Source organism: Populus alba, chromosome 3 (assembly GCF_005239225.2).
Source record: "Populus alba chromosome 3, ASM523922v2, whole genome shotgun sequence".
In the NCBI taxonomy this organism is placed as follows: Eukaryota; Viridiplantae; Streptophyta; class Magnoliopsida; order Malpighiales; family Salicaceae; genus Populus; species Populus alba.
The window spans coordinates 3071713-3092099 of NC_133286.1; the positions used below are offsets into that span (position 1 = coordinate 3071713).

The following is a 20387-nucleotide window of genomic DNA, read 5'->3' on the forward strand; positions in this document are numbered from 1 at the left end:
TAGTAAGGGCCGCTTCAATGGTGGCTGGCGTCCCAACCAGTCCAACAGCAGAGGCAACCGATTTGCTGGCTCTAAACCTGATCACCACAGCTTCTAAAACTCCTACTTCGGTGACAATAGGCAGGGCTCTTGGCAGCGTAATAGGGGGAAGAATCCACGCTGCCAACTGTGTCAGAATTTCGGCCATACAGCTCCCCATTGCCCTCAATTCCAGTAGCGAGGTTATGGCCAACCTACTGCCAACCTGGTGCAACGCAATCTCTCCTCAACCGATTCTATTGATTGGTTTCCAGATACTAGTGCCAATCAACACGTCACACCTGATCTTGCCACCTTGACCGCTTCAGAACCGTACCTTGGTAATGATAATTTGCATGTTGGTGATGGTAAGGGCCTTCCTATATCTCATCTTGGTCATACAAAAATATATACACCACATCGTTCTTTCACCTTATCTAATGTTCTTCATGTTCCTGCAATCACAAAACCTCTTCTCTCTGTTCAGAAATTTTGTCTTGATAATAATGTTTATTTTGAATTTCACCCTCGTGTGTTTTATGTCAAGGATTTCAACACCCATGAATTCCTTCTCTCAGGTTAGAGTAAAGATGGTCTCTATGCCCTGACCAAGTCTTCCGTCACGTCAGTTCCTCAAGCCTATTGGTCTCCCTGCACTTCTGCCTCTGTCGATTTATGGCATCGTCGACTAGGTCATCCTACTTCACGTATCTTTGAATTGTTAATCTCGAAAAATAAGATTATTTGTAACAACAAATGTCTTAATTTTCAATGTCAATGTTGTCCTTTAGGAAAATCATCGCGTTTGTCTTTAGGACCTACTAGTCACAAAACTTCTGCTCTACTTGAATTAATTTTTAGTGATGTATAGGGCCCTGCTCCTCTTTTTTCTTCAGATGGCTATCGTTATTTTGTTATCTTCGTTGATGCTTATACTAATTATGTATGGTATTATCCTCTAGTTGCCAAGTCTGATGTTTACTCTGTTTTTCATCAATTTCAGACTCTTGTCGAACGTCAATTTTCCTTAAAAATAAAAGATGTTCAAACTGATTGGGGCGGTGAATACCGAAAACTATCCACATTTTTTCAGATCATTGGTATTCATCATCGTCTAATTTTTCCCCACACTCATGAACAAAATGGAACAGTAGAGCGTCGTCATAGGCATATTGTGGAAACAGGTCTCCGTTTGATTATTTATTTCAACGGTCTCCTGATTATCATTTTTTGCGTACCTTTAGGTGTCTCTGTTTTCCTTTTCTGCATCCATATAATAATCATAAATTGGATTTTTGTTCCTCTCCATGTGTGTTTTTTGGATATAGTTTCTCGCATCTTGGTTATCGATGTCTTGACATTGCATCTCACTGTATTTATATTTCTTGTCATGTCCGCTTCCATGAACATGTGTTTCCATTTGATAATTCCGAACAGATTGCAAAGGTCTCCACCACAACCCCCACCCCACTCGCTACTGTCACCCTCCTAAATTTTCTAAACCACCCACCGCTACCCGCTTTCACTAGCCACCCAAACAGCCCACAACACTCCGCTTTGCCACTCCAAACAGCCACCTGACCACAGCCTCCACCCATCCCTTGGCCATCATCCCATGCTTGTTTATCCAACCCTTATGATGCAGGTTCAGATCGTCAATTGGTCTCCTCTCCTCATGGTCTTGGGGCACTTTCCAGTCCCTCCTCTGCTTCACCCTCCCTAGCCAGCACTCCTGCAGCTTCAGTCTCTACCTCCAGCCCCTCCTCTACTGACAGTCCTATGCTTGAGGCTGCTTCTTTATCATCCTCTCCCGCTGGTCTGCAACTTATGGTTGATTTGTCTTCTTATCAGCTGCCACAGGTCTCCTCGCTACAACTGTCTTCCCCTACGTCTCCACCAGCACACAGTAGACATCCTATGACTCTTAGACCACGGTAGCCGAAGACAGCTAATCTAGTTGCTTCCGCTGCCGCTACTTCTACCTCCACACAGGTACAGTATTCTCCCTCTTCTGAGCCTTCTGCATTCTCTGATGCTGATCGGTATGCAGTTTGGCATAATGCTATATGTGATGAGATCGCCGTTTTACGCGAAAATCGCACTTGGTCTTTGGTTCCATTTCATCCTTCGATGAACGTTGTTGGTAGTAGATGGGTATATCGGATTAAACGTTGTGTTGATGGTAGTATTGAGCGCTATAAAGCGCGCCTTGTTGCTAGAGGTTTTACCCAGCAGGAAGGTATTGATTATTCTGAAACCTTCAGTCCAGTTATTAAACAGGCCACTATCCGATTGGTTTTCTCTATTGCGGTTTCGTGAAATTGGAAGATTCATCAGCTTGATATTCATAATGCCTTCCTCAATGGTGTTCTTACTGAAGAGGTCTACATGAAATAGCCTCTAGGTTTCGTTGACTCTTCTCTTCCATCTCATGTGTGCAGATTGCACAAATCATTGTATGGTTTGAAACAGGCACCGAGATCATGGTACACTCGTCTAAGTGATTTTTTTCTCTCCATCGGTTTCCGAGCTTCCAAGGTTGACACCTCCCTGTTTATCTTATCTGATGGTACTAATATCTTTTATCTCCTAGTGTATGTTGATGATATTCTACTCACAGGTAGCAACTCTGCTATGCTCCATCACCTTATACAGTTACTCAGCTCTGAGTTCAAGCTTCGTGACTTAGGTGTTGTTCACTACTTTCTGGGTATTGAAGTTCAGTCTACCAGTATGGGTTTAATGCTGCGTCAATATAAATATATTCTTGACATCCTCACCCGAGCTGGTATGACTTCCTGCAAACCAGTTGATACTCCAGTCTCCCCTTTGAAAGTCATTTTATTACCGGATCATTCATTCTCTGATCCTACACGATTTTGTCAAATCGTGGGTGCTCTTCAATATCTTACCTTCACCCGTCCAGATATATGCTTTGCTGTTAACAGAGTCTGTCAGTTTATGCATGCTCCTACAGATTCTCATTGGGCCGCTATCAAACGTATTTTACGCTATCTTAAAGGTACGGCATCTTATGGTTTCCATATCACTCAAGGCTCCTCTTTTGCTCTACATATCTTTACAGATGCAGATTGGGTTGGTAGTATTGATGATCGCAAGTCTACGGGCAACTATCTTGTCTTTTTTGGTCAGACGCTGATTTCTTGGAAATCCAGCAAGCAACGCACTATTGCTCGCTCCTCTACTGAGGCTGAGTATAAAGCCCTTGTTGATGGTACCGCTGAAGTCATTTGGCTTCAATACTTGTTAACAGATTTGCAGGTTCCCTCAGTCTTTGCCCCTACCATTTGGTGTGATAATCTTGGTGCTACCTATCTCTCAACAAATCCTATCTTCCATGCTCGTACTAAGCATGTTGAAGTGGATTATCACTTTGTCCGTGACCGTGTTGCCAAGAAAGAAATTCAGATTCATTTTATTCCCTCTCAAGATCAACTTGCCGATGACTTCACTAAACCGCTTCCTGTTGCATCCTTTACTGCTTTTCGATTCAAGCTTCGAGTTGATCCCCCACCCTTAGCTTGAGGAGGCATATTATATAATAGGATTCTAATATAGGATGTTATAATCATTACAGTTACTCATGTATCTATCAGAATAGGATTCTAATATAGGATGTTATAATCATTACAGTTACTGCAGTGTTCTACTGCCTCTATATAAATAGGAAGGTTGGCTAAGGCACAACCCAACACATTCCATTATTCTTAACTATGGACAACCTACTCTGTTTAGGGTTATCATTTGTCAATGGTAGTTACACCCACCATTGACAAATGCATCAACCCATGTGCAGCTGTTGTTGTTGAAGAAGAGGAGCCACCATTCTTGCCTATAAATAGGCAGCAAGAGAGCAGAACAAAGTGTAAGCGAGTGTAGAGAATGAGGTGAAGAGAAGAAAAGAGAAAGAGGAGGCAGCAGCCCTACTGCCATATGCAGCAGTGTATGTGAGTTGGGAGTTGAGTTAGAGTGGATGTGATCCTCCTCCATGTATTTGTTTTGTATTTTTTCTCTATCTCTAATAATATTAACTCTCCCGTGGATGTAGGCAATTTGCCGAACTACGTTAAATATTGTGTCAGTGTGCTTCCCCTCCTTTGAGCAAAGATCAGTACATCACCGGTCGGAATTCCCAACACAACCTTCTCAAACCCTCGCTAATAGTACTCATCAAAGTTTTCGCACTCTGAAAGCCCGAAACAAGCCCATAGCTCTTTTTCAATTCAATAAAAGTTTACATTTTTTTTTATATACTATTTATTTATGTGTTTAATTCCTTTTGTTTTTTTTTATTACAAAAAAAATGAAGAAGTTAAATTCAGTGCATATAATGTATTGAATTAAAATACTAAAACAAATTTTATAAATTGATTTAATTTTTTTTATTTAAGAACCAAATATTTAAATTTGAGTTGTATGGTGAGGCACAAATAATATTTAGTATTTGACTAGATAATTGCATGTATTATGTTGCGGGTCAAAATAATTTTTTTTTTTAGATAAAAAATATTCAGGCGTTGTTAATCTATTTTTTTAGAAGAAAAAAATAAAACTATATAAAAATTGATTTGATGTGATATTGTCAACTTAACAAGTTCAAAAATAACTCGAATGACCGAGAAAAATATAATTTAATTTAAAAAAATCAAGATTTTTTTTACATTATTAAAATTACAACATATTAGATCAATTCGAATCAACTCGGGTTAATTTGTTAAATTTGTTACCTAAGTCATGAGACCCTAACAACCTTTTAGAAATAAATAAATAAAGTTAAACCAAAATCAAAATCAACCTGAAAAATAAATCAAATAAAAATGATAAAATAAAGATTCAAATCAATTTAAATTAACTTAATATTAAAATAAATACACAATATTGTTCTGGCATTCAGTCTGTTTTATTTCTTGCCCTGAGTTTGTGTCTGTGCGGGTGAGAGAGATGCTAAACTAGAATTCCCTGGTCAAAACGAATCAAGATGATGCACCACATTTCTCATTTGCTAGGTGTTCTGGCTTGAAAAACTCTTGGCTAAAAGCGGGCAGTCTTCGTTTGTTTGTTTAATGATGTTGTCTTTTTTATTTAGTTTTGCTGTTTTTTAAGGTATCTATTGAAGCCTCTTAGGAATCTTCTTCCATGGGTGAAATTGCAGGTTGTGTCACAGGGTGCCATTAGGGCACCGATGCTGCGAAATCATCTCAGTTGATGTGGTTGGCCAAACCTCTCTCTCTTTCTTTCTTTTTTTTAATGAATTTTCGTCTTCAATCCTTGAATCATGATAAAATGGTTTCAATTTCTTCCTGAATCTGATCCTTTACTTGACTGGTAAATCTGAATCAAGTAAAGGAACACAGGTGGCATCCCCGTAACAGGAACAGATGGATACCAGTACCAGTTCGACAAGAAACGCATCACTTTCCTGGGCTTATAAATAAAAACCTGTAAGCTCACATAAGTTCAAAATAAACTCACTTTCCCTCCTTTTCTTGTCACTTCATATTTTCCCATCTCCCAGACTCTTCCCTTGTGAGTAACTGCAACATGAAGGTATCATTGTCTCCCAAGGTCAGAAAACGTATGGAGGGTCTCAGAAATCTTCAGGTTGCTCTACATATCCATCTACATTCCACAACAATCATTGTGCTGTTCATCAGCTTATGTTATTTTATAGCCAAGTTTAGAACATTCTTGTTAATGTTTATTACACGTATACATGATCATGGTACGCTTAATTATATATGTGCGCATTGATGTCTTCTGCAGAGCCAACATGATGAGCTGGAGGCACAGTTTCTTGAGGAGAGAAAGGCATTGGAAGCTAAATACCAGAAGCTTTATCAACCGCTCTACACTAAGGTATATATTGTCTTGCATTATTACTTCTGCATGTGTTACGTGAATGCTGGATCAGGGGTAGCATGCATTACAATTTTTGTTCTGTATTTCTGTTCTTAATTTAAGTTTTTGATGGACACTTGGCGCAGAGATTTGAGATTGTGAACGATCAAGAAGAAGCTGAAGGGGCTACAGAAGGTATTAGTGAATATTTTTAAGAGTAAATGTCGTTTTCGGCAAACATACACGAAGTATTTGAAAGCAATGCCTAATCTTGAACTTAAGAGTATAATACTTCTTTAATGCAGAGAAGGGGGTGCCTGAATTCTGGCTCGCTGCAATGAAAACTCATGAAGTACTAGCAGCGGAGGTATATATTGATCATGAAGTACTCAATGAAAACACATGATATTTCTTCCTGTTGGATTGATCATTGTGTAATCAGATTTATCAATTGATTCTTGCAATAGATTAAGGGACGAGATGAAGGAGCTCTGAAGTTCATTAACGATATCAAGTGGTCGAGACTTCAAGGTCCTGAGGGTTTCAAGCTGGAGTTTTACTTCAATCCTAATCCTTACTTCAAAAACTCTGTCCTGACAAAGACCTATCACATAATTGATGGACTTGATCCTATTTTGAGCCAAGCAATTGGGTAGTTAGTTATACCAATGTTGTCGTGTTGAGAATCTTTAATCTCTTCCTTTTTAGTTTTCCTTTTTGTAATGTTTCGTTCGGTTTTGTAGGACGGAAATTGAATGGTATCCTGGGAAATGCTTGACGAAGAAGGTGATTGTGAAGAAGAAACCAAGAAGGGGGTCAAAGATTGCCAAAACCATCACAACAATTAAGAAGAGCAAAAGTTTCTTCACATTCTTTACTCCTCCTTGGATCCCTGAGAACAAGGATGACCGAGATGATGATGTTGTAAGTTCTACTTTGTTATGTACAAGGAAAGCAATGTAACTGTTGATATGTTAACTGATGTCTTAGTCTCTTGTGTTCACAGTATGATGAACTTCAGGACATGATAGAACATGACTACAATGTAGGGTAAGTCCCACATTCTTCATGTGAACTTCTCTTGGTTTGATCTGTGCATCTTTGTCCTTTCGTTAAGTTTTTTCCTGTGGTAGTATGATTATTCGGGACAGAACCATTCCTCATGCTATGTCATGGTTTATTGGAGAGGCTTCCAAGGATGATGAGGCTGAGAAGAAAAGGGAAAGAAAAGAAGGCGTGAAGAAGGATCTCAGTGAGGACCACGATGAGGAAAAAGAAAGGGCCCTGAAGAAGGACGTTGAAGAGGAAAGCAAAGAAGCCATGGAGGACGTCAATGAAGACAATAACAAGGAAGAGGGGGGGAAGGGGGCCCTAAAGAAGGATGTCGAGGAGGAAGAGGTAGAAAAACAGGTCGAGAAGAAGGTAAAAGACATCAAAAGGATAACTTCTGACTCTCTTCTATATATATTTTCCCTATCGCATGCATATTTGTTTAGACTTCCATATTTTTGAAGATGCTAACATGTTCTTCCGCTGTTTCTTTCCAATGTTCTTTCAGTCATCTGATATTGAAAGTTCATTATTTTGAACTTTTAATGCTATCTGTTTGTTATGTGAATAAATTTCAGTCTGATTTGGTTATATTACTTGCAAAAGGATGTCAATGAGGACCACGATGAGGAAACAAAAAGGGCCCTGAAGAAAGGCGTCGAAGAGGAAAGCAAAGAAGGCATGGAGGACGTCAATAAAGACCATAACAAGGAAAAGGGGGGAAAGGGAGCCCTAAAGAAGGACGTCAAAGAGGAAGAGGCAGAAAAAAAAGGTCGAGAAGAAGGTAAAAGACATCAAAATGATAAATTCTGAATCTCTTATATATATATATATATATATATATTTTCCCTATCGTATGCATGTTGGGTTAGACTTCTATATTTTTGAAGATGCTAACATGTTCTTCCGTTGTTTCTTTACAATGTTCTTTCAGTCATCCGATATTGAAAGTTCATTATTTTGAACTTTTAATGCTATCTCTTTGTTATGCGCATAAATTTCAGTTTGGTTTGATTATGTTAATTGTAGAAGGATGTCAGTGAGGACCACGATGAGGAAAAAGAAAGGGCCCTGAAGAAGGGCGTCGAAGAGGAAAGCAAAGAAGCCATAGAGGACGTCAATGAAGACCATAACGAGGAAGAGGGGGAAAAGGAAGCCCTAATGAAGGATGTCGAAGAGGAAGAGGCAGAAAAACAGGTCGAGAAGAAGGTAAAAGAAATCAAAATGATAAATTGTGACTCTCTTTTATATATATATTTTCCCTATCTATGCATGTTTGTTTAGACTTCCATATTTTTGAAGATGCTAACATGTTCTTTCGCTCTTTCTTTGCAATGTTCTTTTAGTCATCCGATATTGAAAGTTCCTTATTTTGAACTTTTAATGCTATCTGTTTGTTCTGTGCATAAATTTCAGTTTGATTTGGTTATCTTAATTGCAGAAGGATGTTAGTGAGGACGACGATGAGGAAAAAGAAATGGCCCTGAAGAAGGGCGTCGAAGAGGAAAGCAAAGAAGGCATGGAGGACGTCAATGAAGACCATAACAAGGACGCTGGGGAAAAGGGAGCCTTAAAGAAGGATGTCGAAGAGGAAGAGGTTGAAAAACATGTCGAGAAGAAGGTAAAAGACATCAAAATGATAAATTCTAACTCTCTTCTATATATATATATATATATATATATATATATATATATATATATATATTATATATATATTCCCTATCGTATGCATGTTTGTTTAGACTTCCATATTTTTGAAGATGCTAACATGTTCTTCCGCTGTTTCTTTGCAATGTTCTTTCAGTCATCCGAAATTGAAAGTTTGTTATTTTGAACTTTTAATGCTATCTGTTTGTAATGTGCATAAATTTAAGTCTAATTTGGTTATGTTAATTGCAGAAGGATGTCAGTGAGGACCACGATGAGGAAAAAGAAAGGGCCCTGAAGAAAAGCGTCGAAAAGGAAAGCAAAGAAGCCATGGAGGACGTCAATGAACACCATAACGACAAAGAGGGGGGAAAGGGGGCCCTAAAGAAGGACGTCGAAGAGGAAGAGGCAGAAAAACAAGTCGAGAAGAAGGTAAAAGACATTAAAATGATAAATTCTGACTCTCTTCTATATATATATTTTCCCTATCTATGCATGTTTGGTTAAACTTCTATATTTTTGAAGATACTAACATGTTCTTCCGTTGTTTCTTTACAATGTTCTTTCAATCATCTGATATTGAAAGTTCATTATTTTGAAATTTTAATCCTATCTCTTTGTTATGCGCATAAATTTCAGTCTGGTTTGATTATGTTAATTGTAGAAGGATGTCAGTGAGGACCACGATGAGGAAAAAGAAAGGGCCCTGAAGAAGGGCGTCGAAGAGGAAAGCAAAGAAGGCATGGAGGACGTCAATGAAGACCATAACAAGGACGATGGGGAAAAGGGAGCCTTAAAGAAGGATGTCGAAGAGGAAGAGGTTGAAAAACAGGTCGAGAAGAAGGTAAAAGACATCAAAATGATAAATTCTAACTCTCTTCTATATATATATATTTTCCCTATCGTATGCATGTTTGTTTAGACTTCCATATTTTTTAAGATGCTAGCACGTTCTTCTGCTGTTTCTTTGCAATGTTCTTTCAGTCATCCGAAATTGAAAGTTCGTTATTTTGAACTTTTAATGCTATCTGTTTGTAATGTGCATAAATTTAAGTCTGATTTGGTTATGTTAATTGCGAAAGGATGTCAATGAGGACCACGATGAGGAAAAAGAAAGGGCCCTGAAGAAAAGCGTCGGAAAGGAAAGCAAAGAAGCCATGGAGGACGTCAATGAAGACCATAACGAGGAAGAGGGGGGAAAGGGGGCCCTAAAAAAGGACGTCGAAGAGGAAGAGGCAGAAAAACAGGTCGAGAAGAAGGTAAAAGAAATCAAAATGATAAATTGTGACTCTCTTCTATATATATTTTTTCCCTATCGTATGAATGCTTGTTTAGACTTCCATATTTTTTACAATGCTAACATGTTCTTTTCGCTCTTTCTTTGCAATGTTCTTTCAGTCATCTGATATTGAAAGTTCATTATTTTGAACTTTTAATGCTATATGTTTGTTCTGTGCATAAATTTCAGTCTGATTTGGTTAAGTTAATTGCAGAATGATGTCAGTGAGGACCACAATGAGGAAAAAGAAAGGGGCCTGAAGAAAGGCGTCGAAAAGGAAAGCAAAGAAGCCAGTGAGGACATCAATGAAGACCATAACAAGGAAGAGAGGGAAAAGGGGGCCCTAAAAAAGGACGTTGAAGAGGAAGAGGCTGAAAAACAGGTCGAGAAGAAGGTAAAAGACATCAAAATGATAAATTCTGACTCTATTCTATATATATATTTTCCATATCGTATGCCTGTTTGTTTAGACTTCTATATTTTTGAAGATGCTAACATGTTATTCTATTGTTTCTTTCCAATGTTCTTTCAGTCGTCTGATATTGAAAGTTCATTATTTTGAACTTTTAATGCTATCTCTTTGTTATGTGCATAAATTTCAGTCTAATTTGGTTATCTTAATTGCAAAGGATGTCAGTGAGGACCATGATGATGAAAAAAAAAGGGCCCTCAAGAAAGGCGTCGAAGAGGAAAGCAAAGAAGGTATGGAAGACGTCAATGAAGACCATAAAGAGAAAGAAGGGGGAAAGGGGGCCCTAAAGAAGGACGTCGAAGAGGAAGAGGTAGAAAAACAGGTCGAGAACAATGTAAAAAACATCAAAATGATAAATTCTGACTCTCTTCTATATATACATATTTTCCCTATCCTGCGCATGTTTGTTTAGACTTCTATATTTTTTAAGATGCTAACATGTTCTTCCGCTGTTTCTTTACAATGTTCTTTCAGTCATCCGAAATTGAAAGTTCGTTATTTTGAACTTTTAATGCTATCTGTTTGTAATGTGCATAAATTTAAGTCTGATTTGGTTATGTTAATTGCGAAAGGATGTCAATGAGGACCACGATGAGGAAAAAGAAAGGGCCCTGAAGAAAAGCGTCGGAAAGGAAAGCAAAGAAGCCATGGAGGACGTCAATGAAGACCATAACGAGGAAGAGGGGGGAAAGGGGGCCCTAAAAAAGGACGTCGAAGAGGAAGAGGCAGAAAAACAGGTCGAGAAGAAGGTAAAAGAAATCAAAATGATAAATTGTGACTCTCTTCTATATATATTTTTTCCCTATCGTATGAATGCTTGTTTAGACTTCCATATTTTTTACAATGCTAACATGTTCTTTTCGCTCTTTCTTTGCAATGTTCTTTCAGTCATCTGATATTGAAAGTTCATTATTTTGAACTTTTAATGCTATATGTTTGTAATGTGCATAAATTTAAGTCTGATTTGGTTATGTTAATTGCGAAAGGATGTCATTGAGGACCACGATGAGGAAAAAGAAAGGGCCCTGAAGAAAAGCGTCGGAAAGGAAAGCAAAGAAGCCATGGAGGACGTCAATGAAGACCATAACGAGGAAGAGGGGGAAAAGGAGGCCCTAAAGAAGGACGTCGAAGAGGAAGAGGCAGAAAAACAAGTCGAGAAGAAGGTAAAAGACATCAAAATGATAAATTCTGACTCTCTTCTATATATATATTTTTCCTATCGAATGCATGTTTGGTTAGACTTCCATATTTTTAAAGATGCTAACATGTTCTTCTGATGTTTCTTTGCAATGTTATTTCAGTCATCTGATATTTAAAGTTCATTATTTTGAACTTTTAATGCTATCTGTTTGTTATGTGCATAAATTTGAGGTTGATTTGGTTATGTAAATTGCAGAAGGATGTCAGTGAGGACCACGATGAGGAAAAAGAAAGGGCCCTGAAGAAGGGCGTCAAAGAGGAAAGCAAAGAAGCCATGGAGGACGTCAATGAACACTATAACGAGGAAGAGGGGGGAAAGGGGGCCCTAAAGAAGGACGTCGAAGAGGAAGAGGCTGAAAAACAGGTCGAGAAGAAGGTAAAAGACATCAAAATGATAAATTCTGACTCTCTTCTATATATATATATTTTCCCTATCGTATACATGTTTGTTTAGACTTCCATATTTTTGAAGATGCTAACATGTTCTTCCGTTGTTTCTTTCCAATGTTCTTTCAGTCATCCAATAGTGAAAGTTCATAATTTTGAACTTTTAATGCTATCTGTTTGTTATGCGCATAAATTTCAGTCTGATTTGGTTATGTTAATTGTAGAAGGATGTCAGTGAGGACCACGATGAGGAAAAAGAAAGTGCCTTGAAGAAGGGTGTCAAAGAGGAAAGCAAAAAAGCCATAAAGGACATCAATGAAGACCATAACGAGGAAGAGGGGGAAAAGGGGGCCTTAAAGAAGGACGTCGAAGAGGAAGAGGCAGAAAAACAGGTCGAGAAGAAGGTAAAAGACATCAAAATGATAAATTCTAACTCCCTTCTATATATATATTTTCCCTATCGTATTCATGTTTGTTTAAACTTCCATTTTTTTCAAGATGCTAACATGTTCTTTCAATGTTTCTTCGCAATGTTCTTTCAGTCATCCGATATTGAAAGTTTGTTATTTTGAACTTTTAATGCTATCTGTTTGTAATGTGCATAAATTTCAGTCTGATTTGGTTATGTTAATTGCAGAAGGATGTCAGTGAGGACCACGATGAGGAAAAAGAAAGGGCCCTGAAGAAGGGCGTCGAAGAGGAAAGCAAAGAAGCCATGGAGGACGTCAATGAAGACCATAACGAGGAAGAGGAGGAAAAGGGGGCCCTAAAGAAGGATGTCGAAGAGGAAGAGGTAGAAAAACAGGTCGAGAAGAAGGTAAAAGACATCAAAATGATAAATTCTGACTCTCTTCTATATATATATTTTCCCTATCGTATGCATGTTTGGTTAGACTTCCATATTTTTGAAGATGCTAACATATTATTCCTTTGTTTCTTTGCAATGTTCTTTCAGTCGTCCGATATTGAAAGTTCATTATTTTGATCTTTTAATGCTATCTGTTTGTTATGTGCATGAATTTGAGTTTGATTTGGTTATGTAAATTGCAGAAGGATGTCAGTGAGGACCACGATGAGGAAAAAGAAAGGGCCCTGAAGAAGGGCGTCGAAGAGGAAAGCAAAGAAGGCATGGAGGATGTCAATGAAGACCATAACGAGGAAGAGAGGGGAAAGGGGGCCCTAAAAAAGGACGTCGAAGAGGAAGAGGCCAAAAAACAGGTCGAGAAGAAGGTAAAAGACATCAAAATGATAAATTCTGACTCTCTTCTATATATATATATATATATATATATATATATATATATATATATATATATATATATACTTTTCCCTATCGTATGCATGTTTGTTTAGACTTCCATATTTTTGAAGATGCTAACATGTTCTTCCACTGTTTCTTTGCAATGTTCTTTCAGTCATTCGATATTAAAAGTTCATTATTTTGAACTTTTAATGCTATCTGTTTGTTATGTGCTTGAATTTTAGTCTGATTTGGTTATGTTAATTGCAGAAGAATGGAGCACAAATCCAAGAAGGTCAGAAAAAGGAGCTCCCTCCTCCTCCTTCTCCTCCTTCTCCTCCTTCTCCTCCTCCTCCTCCGCCTCCGCCTCCTACTCCTCCTCCTCCTCCTCCACCGCCACCACCTCCCCCTCCGCCTCCCCCTCCGCCTCCTCCCCCTCCTCCGCCGCCTCCCCCTCCGCCTCCTCCCCCTCCTGCTAATGAGTGCAGGCAACTGTAGTGTTGGGTCACACTTGCACGCACACAAATGACAGGAGCAGCTTAAAGATTGTAGCACCAACAGTGGCCCGGTTGATCAAAGCTTTAGCTCTATGGCATTGGTTATCTATCTATCATTTACATATATCTATACTTTTTTTGTTCTTTTCCTTTCTTTTCTTTTCTTTTCTTTTCTTTTATGGTTATTTTTATTTTTTCTTTTTCATTTTAGGAATTTTTTTTTCTATTTTTAGATTAAAGTTTCTAAACATGTATTTTTTTTATTTTATCACTTAAATGAATTAAAAGTTCGTAATTTTATTAAGAAAGGTTTATCTAATATCTATTTCTTTTTATGAGAAAAACTAGAAGAAGAAAAAAAGGAAATTGTCTCCAGATGAAAGGTTTATCCAATATCTATTTCTTTTTATGAGGAAATTGTCTCCTCCTCCTCCGCCTCCTCCTGCTGCTGAGTGCAGGCAACTAAAGTGTTGGGTCACACTTGCACGCACACAAATGACAGGAGCATCTTAAAGATTGTAGCACCAACAGTGGCCCGATTGATCAAAAGCTTTAGCTCTCTGGCATTGGTTATCTATCTATCATTTACATATATCTATATTGATTGTGTTCTTTTCCTTTCTTTTCTTTTCTTTTCTTTCATAGTTATTTTTATTTTTTCTTTTTCATTTTAGGAATTTTTTTTTCTATTTTTAGATTAAAGTTTCTAAGCATGTATTTTTTTTTTTATCACTTAATCAATTAAAAGTTCGTAATTTTATTAAGAAAGGTTTATCTAATATCTATTTCTTTTTATGAGGAAAACTAGAAGAAAAAAAAAAGGAAATTGTCTCCAAATCAATCTTATCCAAACCTCTTAAATTATTTAAAATTTTATGATAATATAATAGTTGTGATATTTTTTTTAATTGACTATGGATCGAAAAAATAGAATATATTATATACACATATCCTAAAATGATTTTTTACTACCATATCTTAATTCTTTTCTATCAATATCAAATAATAAATAAGCATGTTTGGATTTATTATGGATTCTTTTATATATATATATATATATATATATATAGTCCTACATATATAAATAAGAAAGGTTAGCTAACTAATAGGTTAAGCCTCATATTTTTCTTCAACTTGGTATCAGAGTCTTAACATATTAAAACTCCTCTCTCCCTAATGGACTCTACTGCTTTCAACTTCTCCCTCCACCGAATCGATGTTGTAGCACCATCGGCCGACCACACACAGCCTACTGCCAGTGGCTCCTTCCCACAGCAGCAAACCCCCTCCCTTGCAGAGTAGAACAATGGTTCTTGTTCTCATGTTTCTATCATGCCTCTTCATATTATGGGACCTCAACTCCAGCCATAGTTGCTTTGTCCACTACTCAGCAAGTTATTTTGTTGAAGCTTACAAACAACAATTATCTCTATTGACAAATGTAGATAAAGCCATATCTTCTTAGTCAGGGTACCTTCCACTTTGTTGATGGCTCCGTTTTGTGTCCTCCTTCTCATATATCTGAAATTGATAATTTTATTGGTTCTTCTCCACATATCAACCCTTTCTTTCTTCATTAAAAGCAACAGGATCAACTTATTTTAAGTGCATTGCTTTCCTCTCTTACAATAGATGTACTGCATCTTGTGGTAGATTATCAGATCTCTCATTGTGTTTGACATACTCTTGAGTAAGCTCTCACCTCTTTATCTAATTCTCGCATTATATAACTTTATAGGTCTTTTCAAGATCTTTGGCAAAGTGATGCTTCGGTTGTTATGTATATGCAGCAAGCAAAATCCTTATTTTGATGAATTGACTTTTGCTGGTTGGCCAATATCTCTTGAAGATTTCAACCTCTAGGTTTATTCATACGGGTAAATCTAAAATTATAAACCATGGATAGATCACCAATCAAGAAATCATCAAAACCCATCAAACCACATAAAACCACAAAGCAGCTTACCTCATGTAGAGTGCGTTAAGGGTGTTAATGTCTTCCCTAACCATAATCAGTCTCTTATATTTGAATCTCTAACAATACTAATACACTCAGGTTTCCTAGTGACCTTAAACCAAACAACTAGGTGGCGGTTCCAAACAACCCCCCGATGTTGTGCATCCACGAGCAACAGAATGGTAACTCCATTAGGGATAGATATTTTTTTTTTTTTACAGTATTGGATTAAGCTTTGTGTATTTTATATGGTTTATCTATTTTGATGTGTTTAATTTTTTGAATTTTGGCTTATTTTATTTTACTTATGCTTTAGCCCATATGCATATGTTTTCATGCATCATTAATTTATTTTTGATATATCATTTTGGGATGAGCACATGGAAACTTTAGTTTAGGTGAGGTAGTAATGGTTATGACTTTAAGTCAAGGTTTAAGTTCGTGAAACCATCCAACTCCTTATTAAGTGCTTAGACTAGTAATGATTGGTATACGAGTCATCTCACTACCTGTTGAGCCCTCCTTATATTTTCTTTACAATGGTGATCACTGGGACAGTAAGAAACCTTTTTTAGAAACCAAGTAGTAAACTTACTGCATGTGTCATGTAAAAGGATTAGAACCATCCTTTATGGTGCTTGCTCCTTACATATTTATTTTGCATCAAGACAAGTCCTTGAAGCATCTTGAATTCAAAACTTATGGGGGACACAATGACCAGTACTTGAGAAATTTTCAGCCTGTGTTCTTTTCTTTTCTTTCATGAGCTATGCATTTGGAGTGAAACTAGAATCAATATGACTGTGTTATCCTTAGTTTCATCACCACATATAGTAGAGGATGGTTTTTAATTAATGAGCTTGTGTTCCAAAAACGTCACATGGTTTTTTATTGATGTCTCAACTTGAGGATAAGTTCCTTTCAACTCAAGAAAAGAAAGACTAGTTCATGAGTTTTTTTAGCAAAAAAATATTTTACAAAGTTATTTTTATTTCTTCTTTTTCATTTTAAGAATTTTTATTTTTTTTTTCTATTTTAAGATTAAAGTTCCTTACAATGTTTTTATTCCACTTAAATTAATTAAAAGTTCGTGATTTTATTAAGAAAGATATATCAAATATTTATTTATTTTTATAAGTAACACTAGAAGAAGAAGAAAAAAGAAGGAAATTATCTCATACTAGATCAATTCTTATCCAAACCTCTTAAATGATTTAAAATTTCATGATAATATAATAGTTGTGATATTTTTTTTAATTGAATATGGATTGAAAAAATAGAATATATTATATACACATATCCTAAAATGATTTTTTACTACTATATCTTAATTCTTTTCAATCAATATGAAATGATAAATAAGCATGTTTGGATTAAATAAGTGTAAAATAAAATGTGTTTTGAGTTGTTAGTATTTTTGTATACAAACTTCAAAAAATTAGGTTAATAATCATATTTCACAAGTATGGAATTTATTACCTTTTTTTATGCCATAACCCAATTTTAACCCTTAGCTTTTTAATCTAATTTTAAGGCGGTTAAAATTTGAAATTTAAAAAATCATGGGCTTGAATGCAAAATTTCAAAACTTCAAGAACCAAATTGAGAAATGGGTCGCCCCAGATAGAAACAACGTCTTTTTGTCATTTCCATTTTTCGTCTTCATCCTCTGGAAACAGAGGAGACCACCTACGGAGGAAATACAAAATGCCACCCAGAGAGGAAGCTCACACCACCAGACACGTTGCAATACACACGACTTCTATCACTAGTTTCTCAATTCGTTTTCGAGTCCTTCGCCCGCCATAACAAGTCATTGAGGTGTGAAGGAAACCATCACCAACAATCCAACAAGGCAGGACTGTTGGTGTCCCAATCCAACCAAAACATGAAGTCTCCAATTCTATCTCCACATGAAGATCAGCGCCCGGGGAAGATAAGGATGAGCCTTACACGAGAAAACCTATAAAAGGCCAGTGAAAGGGTGGAACAGGGGGGAAAGATGGTGATACGGTTCAGCCATATGATACGACCTAAGTAAGGTCAGATTCGGATTTTGGCGTAAAAAGCGCAACGGTCCAGGTTTACGGCAACAGTCATAATTGTCAATTTGACCGTTGGATCGGGATGATATTTTATGTGGACTCTCCAGACATATCTTAATACCTTGGGTTAAAAATTCAAGTCAATCGGGGTTCGGGAAGGAACCGCAATACTGGTCAATGGAGGCTGTACGAATTTTGTTATTTACTTCCATTTGACTTGTGGACTTCCTATTTGGTTAAGATTCTTTTCCTACAAGGATGTGGCAGCTGGCTTTGGGAATTTCCTAGTTCCATAAGGATCTTTAATGAGCTGCAATATAATCTACAAGTGTGGCAGCGATTCACTAACCTGTCATTAAATACCATCAGCCCTTCTTTCCTTGTGTAGCTAGGATGAATAAGGAATCCTTCCTTGGGGCAAGTTTTCATTGTGTCACACTCATATCAGACCTATTTTGGCTTTCCGGGATCACATCTCAATCTTGATTGTGGGTTGCATGACCACGTGATCACGAGGTTCGCATCAGATGGAGAGGGAAAAAAAAGCATAAAAGAAAGAGAGACAATGAAAAACAAAGGAGACCCAGAGAACCAAAACAAAAACCAAAGAAAATTATACGAATAAGAAGAACAAGATAAAGAGAGGAAAGAGAGCAGAAAAGAATAAAAACGGAAGAAAACATTGCCCTGCACCGCTTAGTTCTCATTCAAAGGCTCTACAAACTAGGTAAGCTTTTGCTCTTCCCTGTTTTGCATTTTAATTACATAGGTATTGTAGCAAGCGTGCGTGAATAGCTCACGCACGCTTGCTCTTTAGACCAGCCGGGTCATTTGTGGAATTCCTGCGAGAAGTATTTTTAGGTACCTTTTTAACATTGGATCCTTGTTTGTTAGGCATTGTGCCTTGCAATACCCACAACATATTTTTTGGAATGTCATTTTTCTTTAATCTATATTTATATGATACATGTCCTTGCAAAAATCACATATAGCAAAAACAATTATACATGTTATATTGATTAATATGTGACGCGGGACAACGAATAAAAAGAATTAAAGCAAGAAAAGAAAGAAGCTTTAGAGAAAGAAAGAAGCTAAAGAAGAGAAAGAGACGGATTGGAGAGATGCAAAACTTGCAAATTTTCATTAATCATCAAAAGTCCCTTAACATTTAGAAAAGTAGGGTATTTATACTAAAACCCTAACTAGAATAAACGGGTGGGCTTATAGCCCACTAAATAAAATACTTAACATTAATTAAATCAAGCCCAACAAATAAAGCCAAATTACTAAAACCCATCTAAAAGTTCATATAAATTAAACCCAAAACACAAGTTAAAGCCCAATTTCTCAATGGTTTGACTATCCTCCATCGTCTATGATCATAAGCGTGCAAAAATAATGTTTCCGGTTCGGTGTCCCCATCAATTCTCTCGGGGTTGGAAGAACTCGACCCCGTCGAGTATAGGTCAAGACAGCTCCGATAATGCTCTCAATGACAAGGATCAAGCTGTTGTGATGTTCCTCTGATAATCCAAGTATAGTCTGAATCTGGTCGTCGAGTCCATATACTAGGATTTGCTGAAGTTCACCATCCCTAGTAAAATCAACAAACCGAAAAGTAGAGTAATTTACCGACAAAGATTTAAATTGATCACGGATAGGCCTCAGATTATGTGTAAGCTGACGTGGCAACATGTGATGATGTGGCGCTGCATGATGACATGGCGTGGCTGACTGAACTGATATGGCTCCAGACTGCTAATGTGGTTGATGACGTGGTTTTAGAGAGTTGGCGTGGCGGATGATGTGGCAGGGTGAATTAATTTCGCCTCCAATGTCTTCTGTGCTGCAATCTCTTTGTTGAGTTTCCTTTGTTGCTTTTGCTGGCGACACGACGTGATTGCTGAAGGCGAGGATAGTTGTAGTCTGTTGAAGGGTGGTTGCCTCCGGCCGGTTCTACTGCTTTGTCTGTGGCTGACGGTTGAGGGCAACGACACTAGGGGCGGTGGCAGATGAAGAGCTATTGATGGCGCGGAGAGGATACTAGTTGAGGCGCTGCCACCGACGAGGATTTACTGTTGCTGGCGTGGGCGACCTGTTGTGGCTGCTGAAGGCAATGGCACTGTGAACGGTGGTAGATGAAGATCTGTTGTGTTGCCTTTGTTGCGGTGAACCACCAGTCGGTGATGGCTGTGATGGTTGGCTGGCTGCGTCTGGTGGTCTGTGTTGTTGATCTGTGAAACACCTATAATGAGTGTTGTGGGTGGCTGTTGCTGGTGGTTTTGTGCTGCCGAAGCCGGAGATCTACTGATGCCTCTTGCGGTGTCGATCTGGTGGTGCGAGATGGTGGCTAGATGGCAGATCTGTCAATGGCGTGGAGAGTGGCCTGCTGTAGGAGGTGATGTGATCTGTCGCCGTGGATGTTGTAGAGCGCTGTCGTGGGTTTTGGTGGCTATTGGGGATGCCCAATCTGCTCTCTCGTGAGGATGGTGTGCCCTGCAACGATATTTTTCTATGATGATGAAACAGTGACCAATGTTGATTGTGGTGACAATTTCGACTTCGGCGTTGATGCAGATCTGGAGAAGATGAGATGAACAATAACTTTTTTTTTATGAACAGTAACTTTTTTTTTTTGTTTTTCAGATTAATCTAGGGTTAAACATAACACATAGATCGATTAATTGTAAAAACAATTAAAAAAGTCGTGCTCTGATACCAAATTTAACGCAG

The 20387-nt window shown here is 37.6% G+C and overlaps 2 protein-coding genes across 2 annotated transcripts; both read left to right on the plus strand.

The window, feature by feature from the left end:
* Positions 1 to 5515: 5515 nt before the first annotated feature.
* Positions 5516 to 12563, plus strand: LOC118029196 (uncharacterized). The gene is made up of 21 exons (XM_073408146.1): positions 5516 to 5640; positions 5803 to 5895; positions 6024 to 6072; positions 6183 to 6244; positions 6345 to 6529; positions 6621 to 6801; positions 6884 to 6927; positions 7011 to 7299; positions 7534 to 7686; positions 7957 to 8136; positions 8369 to 8548; positions 8827 to 9006; positions 9239 to 9418; positions 9657 to 9833; positions 10068 to 10247; positions 10483 to 10635; positions 10898 to 11074; positions 11312 to 11488; positions 11722 to 11901; positions 12137 to 12316; positions 12525 to 12563. The coding sequence occupies exons 1-21, from the start codon at positions 5581 to 5583 to the stop codon at positions 12561 to 12563; spliced, it is 3099 nt and encodes a 1032-aa protein (XP_073264247.1). The 5' UTR covers positions 5516 to 5580.
* A 12-nt stretch (positions 12564 to 12575) lies between these two features.
* LOC140955335 (uncharacterized) lies at positions 12576 to 13825 on the plus strand. The gene is made up of 3 exons (XM_073407806.1): positions 12576 to 12729; positions 12963 to 13142; positions 13423 to 13825. The coding sequence occupies exons 1-3, from the start codon at positions 12628 to 12630 to the stop codon at positions 13648 to 13650; spliced, it is 510 nt and encodes a 169-aa protein (XP_073263907.1). The 5' UTR covers positions 12576 to 12627; the 3' UTR covers positions 13651 to 13825.
* Positions 13826 to 20387: the final 6562 nt, after the last annotated feature.

What these genes read in the sequence shown, in the direction of transcription:
- LOC118029196 (XM_073408146.1), top strand. Translation starts at nt 5,581, where the DNA reads ATGAAGGTATCATTGTCTCCCAAGGTCAGAAAACGTATGGAGGGTCTC. An exon ending in ATGACCGAGATGATGATGTT is followed by an intron (nt 6,802 to 6,883) that starts GTAAGTTCTACT and finishes TTGTGTTCACAG; the next exon opens with TATGATGAACTTCAGGACAT. An exon ending in AAAAACAGGTCGAGAAGAAG is followed by an intron (nt 9,419 to 9,656) that starts GTAAAAGACATC and finishes TAATTGCGAAAG; the next exon opens with GATGTCAATGAGGACCACGA.
- LOC140955335 (XM_073407806.1), top strand. Translation starts at nt 12,628, where the DNA reads ATGGAGGACGTCAATGAAGACCATAACGAGGAAGAGGAGGAAAAGGGG. An exon ending in AAAAACAGGTCGAGAAGAAG is followed by an intron (nt 12,730 to 12,962) that starts GTAAAAGACATC and finishes TGTAAATTGCAG; the next exon opens with AAGGATGTCAGTGAGGACCA. An exon ending in AAAAACAGGTCGAGAAGAAG is followed by an intron (nt 13,143 to 13,422) that starts GTAAAAGACATC and finishes TGTTAATTGCAG; the next exon opens with AAGAATGGAGCACAAATCCA.